The following is a 16,553-nucleotide window of genomic DNA, read 5'->3' as shown; positions in this document are numbered from 1 at the left end:
GCAGCTCCAGCCAAGGGTTGCCCCAGCTTCAGATTTTGCACATGAGGCAGCCTTCCCAGGGGGCTGAGCAAAAGACTGAATAGGGTCCAGCCTGGAACTGGCCCCAAACCTCCCTGGCCTCTGTCAGCCAGGCAGTTAGGTGCCCCCTGCTTGTGTCTGGAGCCCTGCATGGATGAATGAAGGGGGTTCTAGTCTTTGTCCTGGTGTAATATGCCACCCATTCAGAAAATAGGCATCGTTTGAGGCTCTAGCACCCAAGTATAAACCCCTCCCTTCCTGAAGTTCTGGGGTACATCCCCACCTAGCTGCCAGGATTAAGCTAAGCTTTAATTCAGCCCACCAGTCATGGTAGAGTTGGGGTCTCCTAGGATTGGTTCACTGTCTCCAGGAAGCTCAAGCCTATGCATATGGTATTCCCTGCCACCTTCAGAATTCCTGGAAGGTGTGACTATTCCACCATGTCAGTTTGTGTCCTTTGCAATCCTTGGAAAATCTGACAGGACAACAGAAACTCACAACTCACTCATTATATCTCAGCTGTCTGTCAAAGTTGGACCCACATGGGTCATTCTGACTGAAGGGCCTTGGAATTCTCTTAGCCTGATTCTCATTTTACAGAGGGTGAAACTGTGACCTGGACTGACTGAGCACTAACCCAAGGCCACAAAAAATCAGGGGTCAAGAGGGAACTAGACCCCACCCAGACCAGGACTCTTTCCACCTTGTTTTTCTGAGCAAATAAAATTGAAACTAACTTTATATTCCTCAAAAATAAACTTTCACATAACCCCCACGAAAGAACATCATCTTTCCAAATCTCTGAAAGCCAATCAAAGTTTCCAGGCTGTTGGGGCCCAGCTGGTGCCCCTAGAGGGGAATGGGAAGGTTGATTTAATACACTGGGAACTTGGCCGCCTACATACCAGGGGCTGGCAATGTGGGAGACTGAGTTTTTCTTTCTCAGAGGTTCAGATAAGTGGTGAATGAAGTATTTAATAAAAGGGAAGGGGTTGGACTCTCTCTGGACCTCTCATTGGAATTCGGAGTAAGGTGGGAGCCAGGATGCTGGCTTAGACAGAGTAGCAGGTGGGAGGGATTTCCTGTCTCCTTCTACCAGGACCTCCTCTCTGGAACCCTAAAAGTGATGCTTTTGCTCTCTGCCTGCACTCAGATCTCACTAACGAGCCTCATAGCGAAGATCCTGAAGTATTCTGATATGGCACCCATCAAAGCCCTTCGGACCCTCCGTGCCCTGCGGCCACTGCGGGCTCTGTCTCGATTTGAAGGCATGCGGGTAAGACCTATCTCCAAACTGCTCTTGTCTGCAGTATTTGGTACCGCTTCCTCCCTTTATGCCCTCCATGCCAGTAACCCGGGACTCTGGGCCCCACCCCCACAGGTCAGCTCTGGGTCCTCACTTCATGGACACTGGTGGTGCTGCAATGTCCTAGCTTTCCTAGTTCCCCTCCAGGTCCCGTTGTGAGCCCCTCTTCCATTCCCACCTCTAACATCACATCTGCCAGGACTCAGACCTCACTTCTCCCGCTCTTAGCGATCCTGCTTCATGACTCTACAGGCATCCCTTACCTCAATCTCCCCACCCTGCCAAGATGTCCTCATTGCCATAATCTTCTGAATATCCCAAGCTCTTCAACTTTCCATGACAAATGAGCCTTTCCTCTGATACTCCATTTAAATGTAGTGACATCATCAGCTCAGCACCTCAGCCACCACCCACTAGAACACATGTTTTCTCCAAACTAATGCAGTGATAGATCCTGTAGCTGTTTCCCTTTCCTTATACATCTCAACCTCCACCTTGTCTCCACTGTCTTCCTCAGGACAGAACGCTCACATGGCCTGGCCCTTGCCTCATGAGGCGATGAAGGACTACTAATTTTCCCCCTCCCCTTCCTCATAATTACACAAGTCTCCTGGTACAGAAAGTGAACTTTTGCTTTCTTCCTCCACCATTGACATCAGATCTTCAAAAACAAAAGTGGACTTTTAAAATGAACTTATAATTTTACAAACACTAGGAGCTTATGACTGAAATAGTTTGACATTTATTTTATCTCCAAGTTGCTGATGTAAAAATAAGCAAGTTTGTGAATACGGATTTAGGTTGCCACTGATTCTTGACCAATGCATACTATAAACTATATTTAGTGTGTTGTATTTAAGGAAAATAAAACAAGGTTCTAGAAGTATGTGACAACACAACACATATACACTCACACCCCTAAATGAGCATATATGTGTGAGGTGTGACCAAACAATACAGTGAATGTTTAAATAAAGAAAATTTATTACAGTAAAAGATGCATTGACATTAATCCCCCTCAAAATACTCTCCCTCACTTCGAACACACCTATCCCATAGTTCTTGCCACTTTCCGAAACAGTTCTGGAAGTCCTCTTTCGTGAGTGTCTTTAGTTATGCTGTCGTGGCTGCCTCGATGTCCTGAATCATTTTGACTTTGGGGAAGAGCCAGAAGTCACATGGTGCCAGAGCCAGTGAGTAAGGTGGATGAGGACTCCCTGTAATATTTTTATTTGACAGAAATTTCCATATACCAGAAGCGATGTGTAACATGAAGCGTTGTCATGATGGAGAATGATTTACAGCACACTTTAAAACACACCTTCTCTCAACCATAGCTCACACCCAACTGACTGCACCAGACAAGTTGAAACTTGTCACGCACTGTTACTAAGATTTGACACACTGCTTCCCATGTTGAAAATCCCTGCCTTTCTGTTGGATGGCACTCGCTAGCAGCATTCACTGTATTTTGTGATCACAACAGAAAGGCTCCATGTCACACATCGCTTCTGGTATGGTGATTTCTGTCAAATAAAAACATTACGGTGTGTCCTCATTCACCTTATTCACTGGATCTGACACCATGCGACTTCTGGCTCTTCCCCAACGTCAAAATGACCATGAAAGGTAAGTGTTTTGAATCGGTTCAGAACACTGAGGCAGCCATGACAGCACAACTAAAGACACTCACAAAAGAGAGCTTCCAGAACTGCTTCAGAAAGTGACAAGAATGATGTGATAAGTGTGTTTGAAGTGAGGGGGAGTATTTTAAGGGGGATTAATGGCAATATGTCTTTTACTGTAATGAATTTTAATTTAAACATTCACCATATTTTTTTATCACACCTTGTACTTGTAAACTCATCCATTTCCTTAATCCTGAGGAAAGACACTGAAACCTGCCCTGAATCAATTTTAGAGAGAAGGTATAACTCCATCTGCAGTTGCCCAGTGTCTCTCAGTCTTTTGAGTTTGAATTGTTGCATTAAGTAACCCACTTCTCCTGCTTCCAAAGGTCATTGGCTCTTCATGAAGCAGCCTGTGTGAGTGTAGAAAGAAATTGGATCCAGCAAAGAGGGCTGGGTCAATTGTGAGGTTCCAGTTCCTTTCGCATTTTTCCCCAGGTGGTGGTGGATGCCCTGGTGGGCGCCATCCCGTCCATCATGAACGTCCTCCTTGTCTGCCTCATCTTCTGGCTCATCTTCAGCATCATGGGCATGAACTTCTTTTCAGGAAAGTTTGGGAGGTGCATCAACATCACCACTGGAGACTTTTCTCCTGTGCTTTCGACTATTGTGAATAATGAGTCTGACTGTAGACTTCAAAACTACACTGGCACCCTCTTTTGGGTCAACATGAAGGTCAACTTTGATAATGTTGCAATGGGTTACCTCGCACTTCTGCAGGTGGTGAGTCCTGAGATCAACCATGTCTCTTCTTTTGGCTGCTCAATAACATGGAGGGTCTGGGGTCTCCCAGAAAATGCTATTTTGGAGCCTTTGCAAGGTGTAGCACTCAGTGTGAGCTGAAGTAATTCCCTATTCCTACAGATGACACCATGAGGTTAGAGGGCCTATGAATGAGTGTGATCTCCCCGTGGTGCGATTAGACCCATGTGGGCTGGTAGAATAGAATAAAGGGATGCGCCTGTCATGGGATTGTATCAAGTAATAACTTAGGATTCACTGTTTGTACAAAAGAGACATGGTATAGCCACATGTTCAGTCTTATACTGAAAATTATCTCCTAGAGGGTAATAAATTACATTCCATGTCTATTATAATGATACATAATGCTGATGATGATGACAGTCAAACACATTTATACTTCTATTCATTTATTCATTCATCCCTTGCTTTCATCCGCTTGTTTATTCAGTACTCTGTTTATTCAAGTATTGATGCAATTGCTTATACATTTGTCATGCAGTTACCCACAAGTTCCTCCATTCCACCATTTGTTTATGCATTCATTCAACAAATAATCCCTGAGTAACTATGGTGTGCCATGCACAGAGCTCAGCCCTGCGGGATACAGAGACAAGTCAGAACTGACTTCATGGGGGCCAATGCTCTAAGAAAGAAAAAAAAAAACAGACGACTAAGTGAATCAAAACAGAGGCCAGTGTAGACAGATGGGCAGATACTGAGTGTCCTCTGCTACTTGTTTCCAGGCAACCTTTAAAGGCTGGATGGACATCATGTATGCAGCTGTCGATGCCCGAGGGGTGAGTCTCAGCCCACCATGCCTACTGCCTTTTCTTCCATGTGTCCTGCCCACTTCAGTCTATTTCAATTGGAAAGAAGGTGGCCTTGGTACCAGAAGAGGCGACCACCCAGCAGCCTGGCACTAGCCTTCTCTGGGGCAGTCTCTAGCTGGCCCTCTGTTGGATATGAGTATTAAAGCCAACCTAGCATGTTCTCCTTCCATGCACACTCTTCAGGCTTCTCAAGCTCCTGTGCTCACCATTGAGGGAAGTATCAGATAAAGAACTGTGGGTGAGAGCACTCCCTGAGCGGAGGTGGGAGCAGGGGCGGTGGCAAGAACACAGGGGCATCCGAAGGAATGAGATGGAATTTCTGGTCGCACCATGGCAGCCAGGCAGAGACGGACGCTATGGAAGCTGACCATTCCCCCTGTGGCAGACACTGCCGACGCCCTGCCCCATGTCCCCTCAGCCACCTCTGAGTTCGCTCCTGTGATGTGTTTCTGATTCTCTGTCTGAGACTTGACTTTCTTCAGTGCCTCAGAGTTTGCTCAGCAGCCCCTCCGCCACACACACACACACACACACACACACACACACACACACACACANNCCACACACACACACACACACACACACACACACACACACACACACACCAGGGCAAAAGATTTAATGTTCCCAGGGGCAACCCTCACAGATAAGTTTTGCGAGTCTGTAGATAAATGCTCCGCCTTCCCCGGCCCTTGGAGGTAAAGCTCTGAGGTGTGTTGCACACAGCTCCTCAGGGGGCCCAAACAGAATGGGGCACCACTTGCCCCCAGCAACGGCCTGCTTCACAGCATCCCCTCCATCTCCTTTTCTCCTGTTCCTGCTCACCCTCCTCCTCTCCCATTCCTGCTTCTCGGGGTCACCTCCCAAATAAGCCACCTGCACCCAGGTCCATGTCTCAGGGTTGGATTGTGGTGCGAACACAAACTAAGATATCTCCCTCCTCCTGACACCCCTCCTTGTCTGCTCACAGGTGAACTTGCAGCCCAAGTGGGAGAACAACATGTACGCGTACTTGTACTTTGTCGTCTTCATCATTTTCGGCGGCTTCTTCACACTCAATCTCTTTGTTGGGGTCATAATTGACAACTTTAATCAACAGAAAAAAAAGATAAGTGCGGCTTGGGTGTTTCTGCAGTAGTGGCCAATCTTATGCTTTGCTTCCCGCGGCCTCATGACTGAAGCCATCACTCCTCACAGCACTTTGTGCCTGACTGGGAGCCCAATTTTGACCTCCAACACTGTCCTTGGCCCCCTGATTGCAGCCCTCACCCCTGTCTGGTGTCTGGGGCTGCTGCTGCAAGAGGTGCATTTCTCTGTATCAGCATTGCCCTTCCCCCCAGTTTGGGGTATTCATCCTCTCTCCCAGCGTGCTGTGGTCCTCCTAGCTGAAACCAGGTGTGTTGTGTGTCCCCCAAGTGACCCCTTGGGAAAAATCAACAGGGAAAGAAAGGGCTCCAGCACTTTCTGCGTCTGCCTGGAGCCCCGACATCTAGAGTACTGAGCCAGGACACTTCAGGAAGGTCCCCAGTACTGGCAGAATTCCAGCCCTCCTTGGGACGGGGAGGAAGTTCCTTGCCTCCATGGGTCCTGACTCTGATGAGTGGGAACCCAATCCCAGATAACCTCTCATATTTTTGTTAATGGGATAAAATGCTTTTGTGCTATCCTTTCATTTAATACACTCCATATCCATGAGGTAGATAGGGCACCATTTTTAGATTCGTGTAAACCAAGTTCCAGAGCAAAAAGGGGCCACGTGGAGAAATCACAGCCCAGCACTGAGAGTACAGCATTGGTCTGAGGTTTGCACAACAAACCTGGGTTTGCAGTCCCAACTCAACCACTTGCTGGATGGGTGACCCTGGCAACTTTTTAAACCTCTCTGCGCCTCAGTTTTCTTGTCCTTTTAATGGGGTTAATAATACCTACTCACATGATTTTGGTGAGAGGTAAATAAAACCCTGTAAAAAAAAAAAGCACCTCATTTAGGGCTGAGCACACCGTGGTCACTAATGGATGTCATTGTTATAATTTAGAATATACAGCAAGTGGGGCAGGCGTAGTACCTGCAGGCAGTCCTTGGCCAGGGTTCTGAGGATGAGAAGGAGCAGGCCAGATCTGTGGGAGCCCCAGAGGGCTTCAGCAAGACAGCTATGGAGCCCTGACCAGCGTCATCAGTGCCCTAGGGGCTTCGCGATCATTCACACAATGCCTTCTCCATTTTACAGCTGAGGAAACCTAGGCCCAGACATGGAGCTGGCCAAGTTAAGGGATAGAGTGATAAAAGCCAGTGATCGATGGGCCGGCTGAGTGGCTCAGTTGGTTCAGAGCTCGCTCAAGAGCTTGAGCTCTGAGCACCAGCAGTTCGATTCCCGGCCCGAGCTGAGCAGCCGCTGAGCTGCCAACAGGTGGCAGGATGGCTCAGCTAAAAAAAAAAAAAAAAGCCAGTGATCGAGCTGGAGTGAGAAACCATATTTGCTCTCTCCTTGCCCAGAATTCTCAGTGTGGCCCCACTCAGTACTCGCCAACCCCCAACTCCTGTCCCCACAGAGATGTTCTTCCCACAAAGTCCTCTGTGTCCACAACTTTTCTGAAATCTCCTCTCAAACCCTACATATCTCAGCCTGGTTCCCCAACAGCTGCAGGGGCGAATTTTGACAAACATGCTATGAGAATGGGAGGCTTTCAAATTATGTCAGGAAGTAAAAGGTGAGGGGTTGGATGAAATAGGTTTAAAGGGTCTCTAAATCCAATCCTAAGGGAGGAAGGCCTCTTCAAGGGACACTGAAACAGCAGAGGACCGTGCAACTGTCAGGGCCTTAAGAGAACCAATCAAGCATTCTCTAAGGACCTTTGGATAAGGCAGTAACTGTCCTCAGCTCCTCCCCTCCAGGAACGGGTCAAGGGGCTGGGTCCCAGGGTCTTTGCTCCAGAAAGTTCCTCCTGGCAGGAAGCGTGGTTCTAGAAGCCCCGTGATGTCACTGGAATGAACAGGCTGGATTCAAGGCTCAGATCTGAACTGACTTATACCTTCTAGGGTTCTGTTCCCAAACCCTCCCCACCTCTGTCCATGTAGCACCTCTGGGTTCCTGGAGATGAGAAACAGGCTTTGCTCCAGAGAACCCCCCAGGCACTGAGTGAGAGCTGGGACTCAGTCCCACCTACTCTGTCACTGGTTGTGGCACCCGGGCAGGACACTGGCCTTGGCATGTCTTCCTACAGAGCTGGGAGACAGTTGAGATGTCCTTCCTCTCCAGCATGCTATGATTTTGGTATCCTTGGGAGTTTCTGTTGCTTTAATAACAGAGGTGTGTGTTATCCTCTCCTATACTTAGGGGGCCAGGACATCTTCATGACAGAGGAGCAGAAGAAGTACTACAATGCCATGAAGAAGCTGGGCTCCAAGAAGCCCCAGAAGCCCATCCCCCGGCCCCTGGTGAGCTTCCCTCTAGCAGGGCATATCAGTGAATCCAACCTGACAGCTCCTGCCTGTGCTGGGTAGGGGCCTGGGCAGCACCCAGTGAGGAGGAGGAGATCTGGGTTGAATTTAGGGATGAGGGGAGTGGGCATTCCCAGGTCTAAGGAATGAGAATTCTCTAGGAAGCACCTCTGGTCTTCCAGGGTGAACATATCTGCCACAGTTACTCCAGACAGAACTGTTTAGGGAAGCTCCTGGCTGGCATCAAGATGGCAGGCAACACCTTGACATCTACCACTTAGTGGCACAAGCCTGATCACCTGTCCTCCTCCAAGTCCAGAGCCAAGAAAGAAACCCCAAGTATGAGAGCAATGCCCTCTGCCACCTAAGACTCACCTTCCCAGGTCCAGCTTCCTTTCCTCTGGATAATTAGTGCTAGAATGCTCACATTCTTCCCTTAGGAGTCCCAACAGGACAAGCTGATCAGATAAGCACACCGTTGGCACAGGAGTTCTGCCCCACAGTTGTGTGGGTGCCAAGTCACGGCAGGCCAACCTGGACGGCATGGGGACCTCCAACACATGCACATACATACCACTCCTCACTTCTGGTGAAGCCCAGGTTTTAAAATCAGCTGCTTGGTCCATAACAAAGACTAAGGCTTCCACAAGACTGAGAAATGTTATTCTATTACATTCCCTACAATAGAAATCACTAAAAGCAGGTTTCACATACTCCACTTTATAGGAAAATAATAGGCTCTATAATATCACATCATCAGTCACACACTTCATCATCTCTGAGAGCACCAAGGGTTCCAAAGGTGTGACCCACAGCCTAAGCCAAGAACAGCTGGCGAGCCGCTCCATTCATTCCCCAGCATCTGTATATCCAGGGAGCAAATTCGAAGCCCAGAACTTAGCAATGTGGTCACCTGTTCTGTTTAATTAGAAGTCATGTAGCTATGAATGGGCCTCTGTTTTTTCACCATTTTCAGTGATGAAATGGAAGCTATTAGTGTCTCAGCAATACTGCTCCCACTCCAGGAAAGCTGTGAGCCAGGAGGTTTAAACGGAGACCCACTTGGATCTGCTTCTTTGCTCTGACCCCATAGCATAGCAACTCATTCCCACCATGAAGCAGGAAGTAGGAACCAGCCTCCGTTACAGCCCTTCCCTCCGCTGCCTGCTTTGCAGCTCCTGGGAGCCCCCTGCTGAGACTCCTAACAGCTTCCTCCCTCCCTGCCTCACAGCCACCCATGCAGAACCCTGCACATAGTATACATTCAGTAAGCACCTGCCTGCAGAATTAAATGTAATCAAATTCAAATTTAGTGGAGGGACTTTATAATTTTATTTGAGGTGTGGGTGACAGAGCTGGCCGTTCTGTCACCCATTCATTCATCTATTTATCAAGCATCTATCACATGCCAGTCACTGTGCAGATACTGGGGACAGAGCGGTGAGCAAGATGAACATCGTGGAGATTATAGTCCAGTGACTCAGGAAAATAATTAGCAAAACTCACATATGCATTAATTTACAAGCTGAAGAGACTGCCAAGGGAGAAAGATTGGGGTGAAAAGCCAAGAGTACCTAGGACTGAGCCTTGAGTAACTCTAACATCTAATGGTTTGGTAAAAAAGACTCAAAAAAGAACATCTAGAAAGTCAAGAAAAGAACAAGGAAAATAAGGCATGATGAAAAACCAAGAAAGGAGAGTTTCAAGGCAGAGGGGTTGGTAAGCAATGCCAAACATGTGTCCTTGGAGTTAGCATTATGGAGGTCATGGGTGGTCTTAGCAAGAACTGTTTCAGTGGCAGGGTGGGGACAAAAGCTATGTTGGAGTGGATTGAGGAGTGACTGCATACAACTCTTCGAAGAAATTTTGCTGTGAAAGTGGGGAGAGAAGTAGGGTGGTAGCTGGAGGAAGATGTGGGGTTCAGGAAGATTTTTCTTTATATTAGGAAAAATTAGGTCATTAGAGATTTAGCAAAAGAACCAAGACATAATAGCCAAGAGTGGCCACGTGTGGCCAAGAGCCTAATTCATCAGTAATGAAGCAGAGGAACCAGGGGGATGGTAAGTGGCAGCAATGAAGAGGAAGTGAAGGGGGGCTAACAGGAAGGGTTTTACAAGATACAGGAGGAGCAAAAGTCTGGAAGTGACAGTGGGGAGCAAGAAGGATGTTAGAACTACCTCCTAGTCCTGGAGTACATGGTGTGGGGGAGAATAAGCAACCAGTGAGTCAGAAGAGGTGTTTGCAGATCAAGGCACTGAGCTCTACAGCGCTCAGGAGAAGGGCTCAGGAGGAGGTGAGCCGTGGAGGATGGGGTTCGGATCAAGGAGTCACACAACAGTATGATGTTAAGAGCACAGGAAAGAGAGGGCCATACTAAGAACTTTTTAAAAATACCATAAAATAACCACATACACATGATCTCTTGGTTATCGAGGCCACTCTGTCTCTCTCCAAGAGTGTAAACAACCAAAACCTGACCCTATGCCCTGTAGCTGCATTTTCTTAGACATCTGCACAGCCGCAGGAATAAAGAGAACATTTGCGGGAATCGGTTGCACCATCACACTTAGCTTTACCCTTGAATCCATCATTTTGCAAGCGGTTCTTGAACTCCTGCTATATGCAAGGCACTATAATAACACAAGGTTAAGTAAGACATGGTCCCTATCCTCAAAGAGTTCAATGTGCAGTCGAGAAGAAGAGAAGCAAGCATACGTGAAATGCTAGAACTCAAATCTGACTGTAAAGGATGTGGGAATCCAAAGGAGGGATTGGGCAACGTGGTATGATATGATTAAGGAGAAGTCCCTGGAGGAAGTGGGGCTTAAGAGAGATGGACCACTCAAGACTACTGGGATTTAGATAGCTAAGAGATGGGCTGGAAGGGCATTGCAAATGGAGGGAAAGGCATGGACAAGAACAAGGTGTCTCGTGACTTTATAGAGCCAGGAGAGGCGATGAGGAGTTGAATTGAGGCAATCAACTAAGAGTGAGATTCTAGACAGGACTTGGCTTCTGTTTGGATGTGGAGCATGAGGGAGACAAGAGACAGGCTTTAAAAACCCATCTATGGAGAAGCTTCTCCAGATGCCTGGTTTATGTTAGCCGAAAGGCCCTGATATACCATCTCTTGTCTTCTCAGAACAAGTACCAGGGCTTTGTCTTTGACATCGTGACCAGACAGACTTTCGACATCATCATCATGGTCCTCATCTGCCTCAATATGGTCACCATGATGATAGAGACTGATGATCAGAGTGAGGAAAAGACAAAAATCCTGAACAAAATCAACCAGTTCTTTGTGGCCGTCTTCACGAGCGAGTGTGTCATGAAGATGTTTGCTTTGAGGCAGTACTTCTTCACCAACGGCTGGAATGTGTTTGACCTCATTGTTGTGGTCCTCTCCATTGGGAGTAAGTGGGCATCACACGTGGGGGAAGCCCAGCCTTGGCTTGGGGTTGTTTTAACTGCTCTTTCAAAACCAAAGAGACAACCAACAAACTCTTTCAACACATGCTATACATTAGAGGAGCCCCGTATTTGTTGTCTTTCAAAAGCAGCAGATTTAAAATACCCCAGGGCCTCTAACGACATGGAGAGCTTCCATTGGCCTTCTCCATGCTGTCATGAAGTATCTTTAGAAACCTACTGGGTGCACAGCCATCGCCAGAATTTTGGGGGCTGATAGGGAACAATTGCTCCTCCAGAAAACCTAAGATGATAGAGTTTCCAGTGGGTCTTCTTTTTATGATCTTCAAATCAGAGGGTGGGTGGTGTGATGTGAAGTGAGTCATAAAAGACTTTTTGGAAAAGGAAGTGGGTTGCCAACTGAGTGAGGAAAGCCCAGGGGGAGATTGTTCAGCAGAGATTCATAAGTCAAGAATCTGGAATGAAACTTTGTATAAATGTCCACTTAGGGAATATGAGTAATAGAAAAGTCAGGAGATCAATGCCAGAGGTCAATGCTATTATGGTCTAGGCTGGGTGTTGTTGAATGACAGGCCCAGTATTTCGGGGCCAAAGGTGTCAGAGTCAGAGGCTAAAGTGAGGACTAGAGTGGCCATAATTGAGTGCTTGCTGAGTTCTGAGCACCAGGCTGGGCTCCATGAATCTTGATAGTAGCCCTGTGAAGAAGTGTTATTTTCCTCATTTTATACATTTATAATTGAGCCTCAGAGATTAAGAAAGTTATACAAGGTCATACAGTTTGTAAAAGGTGGAGCTGAACTTACACCAGATTAATGTTCTAATGAACTAGCAGCTTCCCACCGACAACCAAGAGACTATCCCTGCCCTCGTGTGGTTTAGCCAAAGCGTGGCCAAATCCCAGCACACCAGCTTTCCTTTGCATTAGAAACATATCCTGACCTGTTATACCATGACCTGCTCACTTTTCATGTCAAGGCATAGCTGTAGATTTAATTTTCCATTGATTTACCATCAAAGGCTAATAGCATCTAAATACAATTTGGCAGCACTTAATCAATCTCCCTACCCTAGTGCTGAAACACAGCCTTGGGTTGTGTTTAGTTGTTTGGGGGGAGGGTTAATTTATTTGTTTGTTTGTTTTATTTTATTGCTGCTGCTGTTTTTTTTGTGGAAACTTTGTTTTGTTTGTTTGGCTTCCAAAGTTACAGACTCGAAAGGCCATTCTGATTTTGTATTAAAGATGGACGCTTGCTTATGTGACTTCCCATGTCATGTGACTTCCCATATCAGTAATATAGAATTAAATAGACTTAAAGTACTCAGTGCTGTAATGTGGACACCTGAACTACCAGTTCCTATGACCCACACAGAAACGCCATCCACTGGGCAGAAATCACTCATAGAGACAGCTGGAAAACAAGTGCAAGGCAGGTTCCACCTGTCCGTTCTTCTGTCCTCCCTCCCTCTTTCCGTTTCTTCCTTCCCACCAGCAAGACATGTATTGAGTATCTAATTGTTACAAATATGAACACTTATTCTTCCTTAAAGTAGATGTAGACCAGGTGGCTGGAAGAATCTTAGGAGATTATATAGATACATAATGTATCCCACACTATGGGAAAATGTCCGTTCTGTCGGCAGTTACAGTGGACTTTAAGAGAGGGGCTTTCGTAAATGTTGTATAATCCAAAATTATCATTATTTCCCAAGTCTCCTCCATTTCCTTTCTCCCTCAAACACAATACTGTGATTATACATGTTCATATGACAAAAGGCAAGCAGCAGAGGGTCAAGGGAACACTGGCAAGGAGAGAGAGTTTGCTCCCACACCCCTCACCATTTGTCCTGAGAGGTTTCGAATCCTATCTTACCTAAGGGCCTAGCCTAATCTTTGGTGGCCCCAGTAGGCCTCCACAGGTCCCCAAGATCAAGCTTCACAAATCTTCAAGTTAGATAATAGATAGGGAGATACATACATCCTTCATCTTTCCAGCCTTGTTTATCGTTGGGGTGGAGGGCTGGAACTGACCTTAAACAAGCCCATCTCCAGGCCCTAACAGAGAGTTGAAATGCAGCTGGAAATGAAAGAAAGAAAGAAAGAAAAGCCATTATACAGACAGCTGGCCACTCAAAGCCATTCTGCTGTAGCTGTCAGCAAGTCGCCCAACTCCTCCGGCTCCCTTATAATTAATACCAGGCTATGTACAATTATCCACAGGACCATGTGCCAGAAACTGAGTTAATCTTCACAGTAGGAGATAGGGAGATGAATCACAGGATGTCCTGGCCTTAACAGAGCACAGAATCAGGGTGGAGGAAAAGGCATGACCCAAAGGCTGAATTCTCAGGGAAGAGCAGGGCCTGTGTCATAGACAGAAACAGACAAACGATTGTGCGCATGTGTAATACGGCACAGCCACTTCCAGCTGAATTAGGCGGCAGAAAATAAGGTTTTGACCATGGAGGTTGGCTAAGAAGACTACATTCCAGGTGGAGGGAAAGATAAAAATGTGGTAGGAAGGGTGAGATTTACTTGAGGGAGAGAGGATACATGCAATGAACACTTGCTGAGCCCTACTCTATGCCAACCACTGTGCCAGGCTCAGAGGGCCCAGAGTCCTTGAATACAGATGCTCACTTGGAGGTCCATATAAAGTAGAGACGAGGAACTGTGATGACAGCCAACTGTGCCAGGACTCATGGCGGAAGTACTAATTAGGTCATTTCCTCTCTCTTTTCAAGGCCTGGTGTTTTCTACAATTCTTAAATCATTTGAAAGTTACTTCTCCCCAACGCTCTTCCGAGTCATTCGGCTGGCCCGGATCGGCCGCGTCCTCAGGCTGATCCGAGGGGCCAAGGGCATCCGCACCCTGCTCTTTGCCCTCATGATGTCGCTGCCCGCCCTCTTCAACATTGGCCTGCTGCTCTTCCTCGTCATGTTCATCTACTCCATCTTCGGCATGGCCAACTTCGCTTACGTCAAGTGGGAGGCTGGCATCGACGACATGTTCAACTTCCAGACCTTCGCCAACAGCATGCTGTGCCTCTTCCAGATCACCACGTCGGCCGGCTGGGACGGTCTCCTCAGTCCCATCCTCAACACGGGGCCCCCCTACTGTGACCCCAACCTGACCAACAGCAATGGCTCCCGGGGAAACTGTGGGAGCCCAGCTGTGGGCATCATCTTCTTCACCACCTACATCATCATCTCCTTCCTCATTGTGATCAACATGTACATTGCAGTAATTCTGGAAAACTTCAATGTGGCCACGGAGGAGAGCACCGAACCCCTGAGCGAGGACGACTTTGACATGTTCTATGAGACTTGGGAGAAGTTCGACCCGGAGGCCACCCAGTTCATTGCCTTCTCTGCTCTCTCAGACTTCGCAGACACCCTCTATGGCCCTCTGCGCATCCCAAAGCCCAATCAGAATATATTAATCCAGATGGACCTGCCCTTGGTCCCTGGAGATAAGATCCACTGTTTGGACATCCTTTTTGCCTTCACTAAAAATGTTTTGGGAGAATCTGGGGAGTTGGATTCTCTGAAGGCAAACATGGAGGAGAAGTTTATGGCAACTAATCTTTCAAAAGCATCCTACGAGCCAATAGCCACCACCCTCCGGTGGAAGCAAGAAGACATTTCAGCCACGGTCATTCAAAAGGCCTATCGGAGCTACATACTCCACCGCTCCAAGACAACCGCCAACCCTCCACGCGTGCCCAGGGCTGAGGAGGAGGCTGTGTCACTCTCCGATGAAGGCTTTGCTGCATTCATGGGAAATGAAAATTGCGTGCTCCCAGACAAATCTGAAACTGCATCTGCCACGTCTTTCCCACCATCCTATGACAGTGTCACTAGAGGCCTTAGTGATAAAGTCAACATGAGTACATCTAGCTCAATACAAAATGTAGATGAAGCTACCAGTAAGGAAGCCACTGCCCCTGGACCCGAGTAAGGACACTCCAGTATGGACATGTCCAGTTCTGTTGTGTCCTTCTGCTCCATGGTAACTCTTCCCCACTACAGGTGGCATCCAGCTACCACCTCACCAATGCATGCCACTGGTCACAATGTCAGAACTGGGCAAGGGAGTGCAGTTGGTACCCACCTTTGGAGAAGCCCCCATACACCAACATTATTCAGAAGGCCAAGACCCTTATGTGACTTCCCTTTTCAATTTCAATGTCAGATGATGGGTTCCCTTACTTTCAAAAAAAAAAATGTCCCTGGTCCTTTTATTTTGATTGTGACCAGAGTTTTCATGTATCAAGACAAGCTTCTCAGGACCAGAACTTCCAAAGATATATGGGAAGGATGTTGCCAAAGGTCCAAGGTAGTCCTCTGTGAAACACCACGTAGAGATTGGCAATGTCATTTAGGAGTTTGCATGACTGCATGTTGAGAGCTGCCAGACAACTGCTCCAGCCCAGGGTAACACCTGTGGTCTATGTCATGGGAGGCCTTTGAGATATCCATTAAAATCAATATTTTTAAAGGTATGTCAAGACCAATGTTATATCTTAAAGCACCATTTAAAAAAATTGTGTGATATTGATGTGTCATAAATCACTTCTCCTTTACTTTCAGGGTTCCTGATATTTTGCAGTTTGAGCTTGAGGCTGGGTGGGGCTGGAAGGCGCTTGAGAGCGTGTGCTAATCCTAAGTCTTCCACTGATTGCTTGGTTGACCTGGGCCAATCTCTTTCCCCTCTGAACCTGGATTTCCACACTTGAAAAATTGGTGGGGGGCAGACAGAATGACTCTTCCTATAGAGCCTTGCATTGCATGTTGTAGAGCTCAGTGGTGCCCCATCCCAATTTAGATGAGGAAAATACTCTCTTCTAAAGCTGCAATGGCCATACCTCCCTGCTGTGTAGCTAAACGGGCAGATTTTGGATATATATATTCCAGAGCCTGTTCCACATCTCATAGTCAGACTTAAGGAGGAAGTTTTTCACATTCCCCTGGGGCTGGGATTCCATCATTAGTATAATCAGCCAAAAGATATTTTGAGAAAGATGATCTAGGAGATAAAATGTATGGCCAATATTTTCTTTAATTCATTCTACAAATGTTGTTAAGTACCCATTATATG

General features: G+C 47.0%; 1 protein-coding gene across 3 annotated transcripts in view; it reads left to right on the top strand.

Moving 5' to 3' along the window:
- The window catches only part of SCN10A (sodium voltage-gated channel alpha subunit 10), a 75,524-nt gene extending 59,606 nt beyond the window's left edge, over positions 1-15,918 (top strand). For all 3 annotated transcript variants that reach the window (XM_019662733.1, XM_019662732.1, XM_019662731.1), the window contains 7 exons: positions 1,172-1,294; positions 3,451-3,735; positions 4,500-4,553; positions 5,557-5,694; positions 7,918-8,022; positions 11,168-11,438; positions 14,197-15,918. In XM_019662733.1, the coding sequence (XP_019518278.1) occupies positions 1,172-1,294; positions 3,451-3,735; positions 4,500-4,553; positions 5,557-5,694; positions 7,918-8,022; positions 11,168-11,438; positions 14,197-15,413 (2,193 nt within the window). In that variant the 3' untranslated portion in view covers positions 15,414-15,918. The remainder of the gene's footprint in view (positions 1-1,171; positions 1,295-3,450; positions 3,736-4,499; positions 4,554-5,556; positions 5,695-7,917; positions 8,023-11,167; positions 11,439-14,196) is intronic.
- The last annotated feature ends 635 nt before the right edge of the window (positions 15,919-16,553 follow it).

The sequence above is a fragment of the Hipposideros armiger genome, unplaced genomic scaffold, assembly GCF_001890085.2.
Source record: "Hipposideros armiger isolate ML-2016 unplaced genomic scaffold, ASM189008v1 scaffold_380, whole genome shotgun sequence".
NCBI lineage: Eukaryota > Metazoa > Chordata > Mammalia > Chiroptera > Hipposideridae > Hipposideros > Hipposideros armiger.
Note: the sequence above shows the minus strand (reverse complement) of the source record. Positions and strands in the feature narration are given on the sequence as shown.